This window comes from Dipteris shenzhenensis, chromosome 21, assembly GCF_047967505.1.
Source record: "Dipteris shenzhenensis isolate YYH24624 ecotype China chromosome 21, Dip_SZ_1.0, whole genome shotgun sequence".
In the NCBI taxonomy this organism is placed as follows: domain Eukaryota; kingdom Viridiplantae; phylum Streptophyta; class Polypodiopsida; order Gleicheniales; family Dipteridaceae; genus Dipteris; species Dipteris shenzhenensis.
The window spans coordinates 3,642,780-3,652,673 of record NC_141616.1 but is presented as its reverse complement, the minus strand read 5'-3'; the positions used below and the strand labels follow the sequence as shown (position 1 = coordinate 3,652,673).

Genomic DNA, 9,894 nt, shown 5'->3' with positions numbered 1-9,894 from the left:
TCACAAATAGCTCTTTAAACAATTACAACAAATGTTCAATTTCTGCTTTGCAGAAATTGAATCGTCCCTAAGGCTACCCCAAGGGGCAGGCCAAAAAGAAGACGCATTCAAGCTTTGTTAGCACTGGCTCTCCTAGAGACAGTGCTTTAGGATTGAGTCGAGTGGGAGTTTTGTGATTATTCTTAGTTTTTTAAACATTTCTAAAATTGTTAACCTCTAGTTTTAGATGGTTGTTGGCTTTTCAGCTTTTAGCTTGTGTGTGGCAGTTGGTTTTTCAACTTTTAGCTTGTGTGTGTTTTTTACCCCCCTCCAACATGGCTATAAATCAATTCAGGGGCTCCACTCTCCCTCCATGCTTGAGCTCTCCCTAGAACGATGGCCTTGGCTTCCTCCAGCTATAAGTCTTTAAGTCACTTCAAGCTTTCCGGTCGCTCATCCTGGTCTTGCGTGTTCGTTTGTGAGCAAGGCGCTAAAGCCGATTCACCTGTTAACTGCTGTTGAAGCCATTGCCTGAAGAAAATTGCTATCCAGAAAGCTGTTTGCCAGAAAAGTAGGTTCGCTTGTAAAAAAAAATCAATTTTCCTGTTGAAAAGGCTTTATGCTAGCCAAACCGACTTTATGCCTGTCGATAAAGAGATTGTTGTCTACTGGGTCTGTTTATAAAAATAAAGCCAAAAAGACCTCTAGAAAGTTGACATTAAAACTTTGCAGGTATCATTCGTAAAGTCTTCAAGGAAAAAGAATGCCAACATACCTTTTAGTTTTAAATTATAGTTTAAAAAAAAGGCGATGGCTTCGGAGATAGTGTGAGAGCATGCAAATAACTATAGAACCTTGGCAAAGTCTAATGGATGTTGGATGTACACTGAGATCTAAAGACCCTGTTGTTATACGTTGTAAGAGGGCTTCCCTACGTGACTGCCCACATCTTATTCTCGCATGGTTGCCAACAGTACAGAGCCTACTGAATTCAACAATGATGATTAGGGCAGAACTGCGTGCTTACATGAAGCTCCAGCGTTGCCCACATCGTTTGCACCTGCCACAACTTGGCTCGTTATGTTTCTACCGCTCGAAACTACTGAAGGCTATTAGCTCTCCCCATTTTCTGCTTAGGATTCTTGTAAAAAAACCTGCTTAAGGATTCTTGCCAGAAAACCTGCTCTCCCCTTCTAGCAACTCGTAACGGACCGGAGTCGGATCAGTCTAAATCTAAGCCGTCTGATTAAGGCATTTTAAAAAATGGAAGATGGCAGACCCTTTGTGGTAAGTAAATTCCGTGACCTTGTAATCGGAATGGCCCATGGAAAGTATCTCCCACAATCGAAATTTTTAATTTATGTATTCGAGGAGTCATCTCCCTAGAGAGTGGCCTGTCGACCTTATGGGGCGCTACTGTTATCCAGGGAAATGAATGAGGATGAATAGCAGCTAGCTTGGAAGCCCTCTTATATGAAGAACGTTAACTGAGCAGAAGAGCACACCTTTAATCATACATACATGGGAGGCCGACATTCTGCACCCGCAACGAAACCATGCGTCGCTCAGGTGCGTGCTTGAGGTTACTTGTTACTCAAACTTCTTCAAATTTGCATTCATGACAATCGAGGATTCATTTTAATTTTGTGATCATCCTTCGCAGGTAGCTCCAATACCGAGCGGTTATGGAAGGAGTACTTCATGAACCCCTCCCAATGGTGGGACATCCGAAAGAGCAAAGTAAGTGTGCATTGAATGATTTTGAACAGGAGCTGTAGATTGTCTGTCCCGCTGACCAGTCTGTGGTGACAGACGAAACAAACATCTCCAGATTTTAAGCATAAGATTTCCAGGGAGTCGCTATGGATAGACAGCACGTTTAGTCCAGGTTGGGTTAAAGACATGTTAGAGAAAAGGGAGTCCAGCAAGGGGTTGCAGAGGGCCAGTGGTCGGGCCTGGTCAAACTCTGAAGTCCTTGGCTCGTGTGGCAAGGCTGCCTTTAGATCTGAAGAACAGGTGAATGCAACTAAAGCGGAGGATATGCAAGACAAAAGTGGCTGGCAGACGCTTAGCGCAGATGAGGCCCTCACTTATTTGGAACAGATGCCTCAACTGCCTTCCGTTGAAAACTTTACATGCATCTTGCGTAAGTGCAGAGAAGAGAAGAACCTAGCGTGTACCAAGCGCTTGTACGCATACATGTGCAGGAGTGGGCTGGAAGATCATAGATCTCTTGAGAATTACCTCGTCCCAATGTTCGTGCATGTTGGAAGCATGTGCGATGCTCAGCAGGTTTTTAACAGGTTGATTAATCGGAATGTGTATTCTTGGACTTATCTCATCGTTGGTTATGTTGAATGTGGAGAATCGAAGCATGCCCTCAACCAGTACCAGAAAATGCAAGAGGATTCTGTACATCCTAGCAGGTATACGTTTCTGGCCCTACTGAAGGCTTGTGCTAGGCTGAAAGATACGGAAAGAGGTCAAGAACTACATGCTGAGGTTGCCAGAAAGGGTTTGGAAAGAGAACTATTTATTGGCAGTGCCTTGGTGGATATGTATTCCAAATGTGGCTCGCTTGCGAAAGCACAGGAAGCGTTTGACAAGCTTCCAGTACGAGATGAGGTCTTGTGGACCGCATTAATTGCAGGATATGCTGAGCATGGTCTTGGTGAGGAAGCCCTAAATTGTTTCGAAAAGATGCAACTTGAGGGTGTCTCTCCTGATGCTCACACATTTGTTTGCAGCTTGAAATCTTGTGGCAGCATAAGAGCTATAGACAAGGGGAGAGAGATTCACGTGGATATTGCCAGAAATGGGTTGGAAAGAGATGTTTTTGTTGGCAGCACCTTGGTCGATATGTATGCCAAGTGTGGCTCGTTTGCAGAAGCATGGAAAGTTTTTGACAGGCTTCCTGTTCGAAATGAGGTCTCGTGGAATGCATTAATCACGGGATACACCGAGCACGGGTTTGGTGAGGAAGCCCTTAGCTGTTTTGAACAGATGCAACTGGAGGGCATTTCTCCCGACGCTTGCACATTTGTCTGCAGCTTGAAAGCTTGTGGCAGCGTAAGAGCTATTGGAATATGCCGACAAATACATGCTGAGATTGCTCGAAAGGGTTTGGAAATGGATCTCCTTGTTGGCAGCATCTTGGTCGATATATATGCCAAATGTGGCTTGCTTGTGGAAGCACAGAAATGTTTGGACATACTTTCAATTCGAAATGAGGTCTCATGGAATGCACTACTTGCAGGATACGCCAAGCATGGGCTTGGTGAGGAAGCTCTGAACTGTGTCGAACGGATGCAAGAGGAGGGTGTCTTTCCGGATGCTGTCACATTTGTTTGCAGCTTGAAAGCTTGTGGCAGCATAGGAGCCATAGATGAGGGCCAAATAATACATGCTGAGATTGTCAGAAAGGGTTTGGAAAGAGATGTTGTTGTTGGCAGCACCTTGGTTGATATGTATGCCAAATGTGGCTCACTTGCAAAAGCACAGGAAGCATTCGACAGGCTCCCTGTTCGAAATGAGGTCTCATGGAATGCACTGATTGCAGGATATGCCCAGCTAGGAGAAAGTGAAACTGTTTTCCATATGTTGGAGAGAATGAGAGGAGAAGGCATAAAGCCAGGCTGGGTCACATTCCTTCTTATTCTTACGGTATGTAGTCGTGCAGGTCTAGTGGATAAGGGCCAGAAGTACTTTGACACCATGAGCAAAGACTATGGCATTCCTCCAACTATTGAGCACCATACTTGCATGGTTGATCTCCTTGGCCGTGCAGGCCAAGTAGATGAGGCGGTAGCGATGGTGAAGAAGATGCCTTTCCATCCTAATCTTAGAGCATGGCACACTGTGTTGGCTGCTTGTCGAAAATGGGGTCATGTGGAGCTTGGAGGACAGGCTTTTGAACATGCAGTGCAGTTAGATGGAGAGGATGCCTCAACTTATGTCTTGATGTCTAACATCTATGCAGATGCTTATACGAAGGTTGGAAAAAGCTAGAATAGAGTTGGAGTTACGTTGCAGAATCGTATCTCTATTTTTGGTTGGGTGCAAGGCATTCCCAAAGCAAAAATATATATGGTAAAGCTGGAAGGCGTTTCGTTTACAGGAGAGAGGAAGCGTATGTCCCAGATGTGCATTGGGCGTCATGGGACTTATCCAATTATACAAAGAAAGATGGATTATGTGGGTGCCCCATGTGCAATGTGCGCTTATGTTTTCCAAAAAGGAAAGTGTACTTGGTCGATATCTATGCCAAATGTGGCTCATTTGCAGATGCATGGAAAGTGTTCGACTGGCTTCCTGGCTGAAATGAGGTCTCATGGATTGCATCAATAATGACATATGCCGTATGCAGTTGGTGGGAAGCTTTGAACTGTTTCGATAGATACAACCGAAAGCTTGTGGCAGGTTAGAAGCATAGATAACAGCCAAGAAATACATGCTGAGATTGTCAGAAAGGGTTTGGAAAGAGAGATTGGTGTTGGCAGCACCTTTGTTAGTATGTATGCAAAATGTGGTTCGCTTGCAAAAGCACAGGAAGTATTTGATAGCCGAAGTGAGCTCTCATGGAAAGCACTTATTTCTATTCTGCCCAGCTAGGAGAAAGTGAAAAAAATTTCCGTGTACTTCAGAGCATGAAAGGAGAAGGCATAAAGCCAGGATGGGTGACATTCCTTATTGTTCTTACATTATTTAGTCATGTGGATGTAGTGGATAAGGGCCAGAAGTACTATGAGGCTGTGAGCAAAGAGTATGGCATCCCTCCAACTATTTAGCACGTCACTTGCATGGTCGATCTCCTTGGCCGTGCAGGCCAATTAGGAGGCGGCAGCGATGGTGAAGAAGATGCCTTTCCATCCTAATCTTCGGGTGTGGCATGTGTGTTAGCAATAGGGCTGCTTTGTCGAAAATGGGGTCACGTGGGGCCTGGAAGACAGGCTTTGGAACATGCAGTGCAGCTAGATGGAGAGGATGCTTTGGCTTAAGTCGTGATGCCAATGAGATGAAATAACAATCATAGAAAAAGCTATGGTAGAGTTTGGACTGATATTGCAGAATTGTGCCTTTGTTTTTGGTTGGGGATACAAGACATTCCCAAAGCAAATATATGTACCAAGCTGGAAGATCTTACCCTCAAAAGGAGAGAGGAATGGCATGTCCCAAATGTGCATTGGGTGTAATGGGACATCCATTTATGCAAAGAAGGGTGGATTATGTGGGTGCCTCATGTTCCCTAACCCATGAGAGATCTCCAGGTTTGTAATGACTGTCACGGCCACTGCACTTACATCAAGATAGAGCAGCAAACACTACTAAGCACAAATACAGAGTGCTCTCATGTCTTCCAAAGGAAAGGGTGCTTGGTTGATATGTATGAGCTCATTTGAAGAAGCATGGAACAGGCTTCCAGTCCGAAACGAGATCTCATGTGCTTGGTTGATATGTATGCACTCATTTGAAGAAGCATGGAAAGTGCCGAGAGGGCTTCCTGTCCGAAACGAGATCTCATGTGTGGAATATGCTGAGCATGGCTTCATGAGGATGCTCTGAACATGTTTTGAACAGGTGCGGCTGAAAGCTTGTGACAGCATAGGAGCTGTAGATAAGGGCCAAGAAATACATGCTGAGATTGCTAGAAATGGTTTGGTAAGGGATATTGTTATTGGCAGCATCTTGGTCAGAATGTATGCCAATTGCAGAAGCACAGGAAGGGCTCGACAGTCCCTGTTTGAAATGAGGTCTCATGAAATGCACTAATTGAGTAAGGAGTCTTGAGAGCATGATAGAAGAAGGCATAAAACCTCTTACAGTATGTAGTTACACGGGTTCTAGTGGATAAGGGCCAGAAGTGATTTGAGGCATGAGCAACAACTAGGGCATCCCATTTGAGGTGGTAGCAATGGGGAGGAAGATGCTTGTCAGGGTGTGGCTTACTGTTTTGGCTGCTTGCCGAAAATGGGGTAATGTGGTTGTGAAGATCCATCAGTGACATTGCTTCCACTGCGCTTCTGTGCAGGGCATGTTCCCTAGGAGCCTGTATCGGAGCAAGAGCTTCCAAGTTTCAGAGCTGGCACTAGACCTTTGACAAAAAGCTTCTCCATTATGGCTCTGCTTTGCATATTTGGATCAATGATAGGTGTTTTTCTGCTTGGGAGAGAACTAGCCTTCTAGGTGACCTTGGACCAAGTATTTCGTGTGCCGTCTGAGCTTGCCCAAAGAAATTTTTGTACCAATTGCGGAAGCTGTCCTATGCACCCCTTGTGAAAGTACCATCATGAGGCAATTGGGGAGCGCTGCTATCATGAAACGAAACTTGAAGGGGGCTAAGTGGCAGCCCACGCCTGCTTGAAGGATGGAAATCCCTTACACACCATTGGTTTGAGAGGTCTAGCCTCGGTATGGTGCTCTCCAAGAAAGCCCAATCCACCCTATTGTATGCCTCAAAATCTAGCAAGAGGCTAATTCACTGCCTCCCAAAAAGTGAAGATCTCGATGTTGCTCCTCTCTTGGAAAAAACTTATCTAGGTGTCTTGGATGACGATGTAGATGGAGCTTCAAGCTCAAGACCTTGGCCTGAGAGCTAGTGAGTTGTCCAAAATTGTGATTGGGTGCCATTGGTGGATGTTCTATCAATCCATCTGGATCAGACATATCCAACCTTGGGCTGGCGACTCATTTGTGAAGGAAGCCTTTAGCTGTGCTGTGATGTCGAGAGTGACCATCGAGGGGATGTATGCCAGACCTCCGATGGTTCGAAAGAACTGCCTAGTCATCCTACCTCCTTGTTGAACCCATCTCGCTTTGGAGGAACGACACGACTACTCGGTATGTTGGATTTCTTTAGTATGCATGTCTAACTTGGTGCTCTTGTATTTGTCCACGAGCAACTTTGAGAGGTCATCTTGTGCTCCTTGAGTTGCCCAATGGTGGCTAGGTCCTTGATACCCTCTCACTCTCTTGAAGGGCTTGCTTGCACTATAGTGGGAGGGGCTGGAGCTCTGTGTTGCTTTGTTAAATGCCATTAGTTGTCCAATTGGTTTGACCATCTTGTGCTACAGGGGGGTGAGGTTCTTTTGTGAAATTTGTGCAATGGTTTGCTAGGCTGGCGCCTCCATGGAACAATGCACTTGGAACCTTGACCCCCTTTTTGGGAAAGCCCCTATTGTGGTAGGTATAATACAATAGCAGAGTGGTTTGACATCGTCAAGCTAGGCAAAATGTTGATTAAACCCCTCTTGCACAACCTAGTCACCTAGGTCTAATTGGTATAGTCTCTTGTAGCCCATCTTGTTGATGTTGCTCGAAAAAGAAACAGACTTTTTGGAATCTTGAAGAGCTCGCGCTCCAAGTATCCTTGCCCTTGATGGTAGAGGTAAATTACTCCCACATGCCATGCTCTAAGGAAGGCATGGCAACAAACTTGCCCCCCCTTAGGTTGTCCTCCTCAAACTCTAGGTTGTTTGCGTCTCCTCCAACAACCCAAGAATCAAACTTTCTATTCCTCCAAAATGTGTGCTCTGTTTTTGGCAAGTGGAGGCATAAATGTTGAGGATCCCTTCTTGGGTATCCTCCATCCACATTGTGCGTCCTAATCATACATCTTTGGGGCTAGGTTGCACACCATTGAGATGCAAACCCTTGACTATATCCCACTATCATGGACGTAGACATCCGACCCAATCGTGAAACTAGATATCTAAGTTCCTTCCTATAACAAGCCCTCTCCATCTTTGGATGTCCACGTCCGTTGAGAACGTGTGCTTCTACAGGATGAGAATATTCGTTGACTGTCCAACAAGGTCTCTTGCAATCCTGTTGTAAGATCAGGTTCTATGGCTACGGGTGTGCTTGATCATGGAAACCTTTCACAATCCAACTCACTAGCATCCAACCATAGAGACGATGAGAGGGTGGCAAACAAGGCCTTCCAATGGCTAGAAGCAAGTACCGAGGGCTTAAATGGGGAGTAGTCTAGATCTGCGTGGTTCGCACAAGGGGCATTAGTGGCTTCAAGCTCATCTTCAAGACCCAAGATATCACGAAAGAGGTTGCAACTCCCAACTATTTGCACACTAGTTCATGGGCTAGTAAGATGCTTGGCTAAGCTTCTCGCTCTCCACTGCCACCCCACAACCACATTGTTACCAGTCAAAGAAATATGAAAGGTGGCACTATGACCATGTGCCAGCTAGTGTTCTATGCATCCTAGCCATTCCTCTATCATCTCCATCATTTGAACCTTCACGACGAGGTGAAAGAGAAGCAGACTCCACTGCTTGTCTCGTGGCCTCAAATTTGAAACCCTAGGACAATAGGTAAAGCTATCCAATACTCCAACGGTGGCCCCCTTTAGGAGTTGCAAGATTAATACTATGATCTCCAAGTAGATCCGTGTAGTTCCAAGACCCCGAGCGTTGGAATTCAAGTTGGAGTGGCTCACTTGGGCAAGGCTTGCACCTTGGAATGTGAAATAATCGAGTCCAGCTTGGCAAAGACATTTGGCTAAGATTTAGCAAAGAAGAACTTGAAGAATCTTCGGCAAGGGTTTGAGATGGAGGGGGGGAAGGAGAAGGGGAAAAACAGGAGCTTGAGCCTACAAGATGGGCTCAAGAGGTGGGGGGGCCGTGGTTTGTGGAGGCTTGGTGACAAGGCTAATCAGAATAATAGAATAGGAGCTAAGGGCAATCAGATCTATAGAAGAGGAGCTAAGGGTGAGAGAGAGAGGGGTGAGAGCTCTGGTGGAGAGGCAAGCTAGTCTATTCACAGAGAGGGGAAGGGGGGAGCATAAGTAAATGGGAGGGGATCAAGGGAAGAGGAAGGCTGGACAGGGCTCAGGATTGGAGGAGGAAGCAAAGGTTGTGGCAGGTGGCAAGTGCAATACTTAACTGAGGTCCAATGATTAATCCTTGCCTTTTTTTGCCTATGCACCTATCTTCTTCAGTTCTTTGTTGCATGCTTGTCAATTTTCTTGTCTTCAACTCTAGTCCAAACCCTCTCGAAGGGATGACCCAAGGGTTTTGCAGTTGAGGAGGTTGTGGCTCTCAATTGGGTGGGGGTGGGTCATGTCCCCTATCCTCTTGCTGATGGTCAATGGGGCCTAGGGCGAGAGGAGGCTTGTCTCACAAAGTGTGGGCGCTACCCTCGAGGCTTGAAACCTTGACCCACTATCTAAAGACACCTTCCACTAGGGTCTCCAGAAGTACCTCGTTTCATAGGGCATCTGTGTTGTCTATAATCAATCACACCTTTGTGACTCAGCCATGCGAGAATAACGAGGTCGTTGTGGTTGGCATCTCAAGTTAGTGCCAAACCATACCACGATATATGACAAAATGGATATGTACTCCTAGCAATTTTAATGTAATGGGATACCTTGGTAAAAGATGCATCATCTCTATATCATCCACTATGAAACAAAATCAAACGAGGTCCAAGGTACACTAGGATGTACTCCATTAGGGATTGATTGTATCCCACTGAGCTAACTTAAAGCTGGATTGTAAAACCCCCTTCCCATCGATGGTGACATCCTGGATATGGTCAAGTTCTAATGCTAAGCTCTCCTAGACCGAATCGCGAACCTATCATCAGGTGAGGGTAAGGAAAATAATGCACCTCACCACTTCTCAATCCTAAGGGAGAAAACAGCTTTCTTGATTATGTTGTTTTTCCATTAGGGTGAGGGATATCCAAATCACTAAGGGTATTGAGGGTCTTCAAATCGGGCGATGGAAGCCATAGCCTTTTTCCAATGGAATTCTGAACCATGTTTAAAGGATAGCCGATGCAACGAATTGCCTTTCAATGTATTGTGTTTTGAAAGATGCTTCCAAGGATATTTGTTGGACTCTTGCATGTGTATGAGACACATTGCTACACTGCCCATACTCCGTGGATGTGTTC

General features: G+C 45.5%; 1 protein-coding gene across 1 annotated transcript; it reads left to right on the top strand.

Moving 5' to 3' along the window:
* Positions 1-942: 942 nt before the first annotated feature.
* LOC147888378 (pentatricopeptide repeat-containing protein At1g06140, mitochondrial-like) lies at positions 943-6,822 on the top strand. The gene is made up of 4 exons (XM_087392481.1): positions 943-1,263; positions 1,420-1,548; positions 1,643-1,719; positions 1,792-6,822. The coding sequence occupies exons 2-4, from the start codon at positions 1,536-1,538 to the stop codon at positions 3,985-3,987; spliced, it is 2,286 nt and encodes a 761-aa protein (XP_087248607.1). The 5' UTR covers positions 943-1,263; positions 1,420-1,535; the 3' UTR covers positions 3,988-6,822.
* Positions 6,823-9,894: the final 3,072 nt, after the last annotated feature.

What these genes read in the sequence shown, in the direction of transcription:
- LOC147888378 (XM_087392481.1), top strand. An exon ending in GGGACATCCGAAAGAGCAAA is followed by an intron (nt 1,720 to 1,791) that starts GTAAGTGTGCAT and finishes CTGTGGTGACAG; the next exon opens with ACGAAACAAACATCTCCAGA.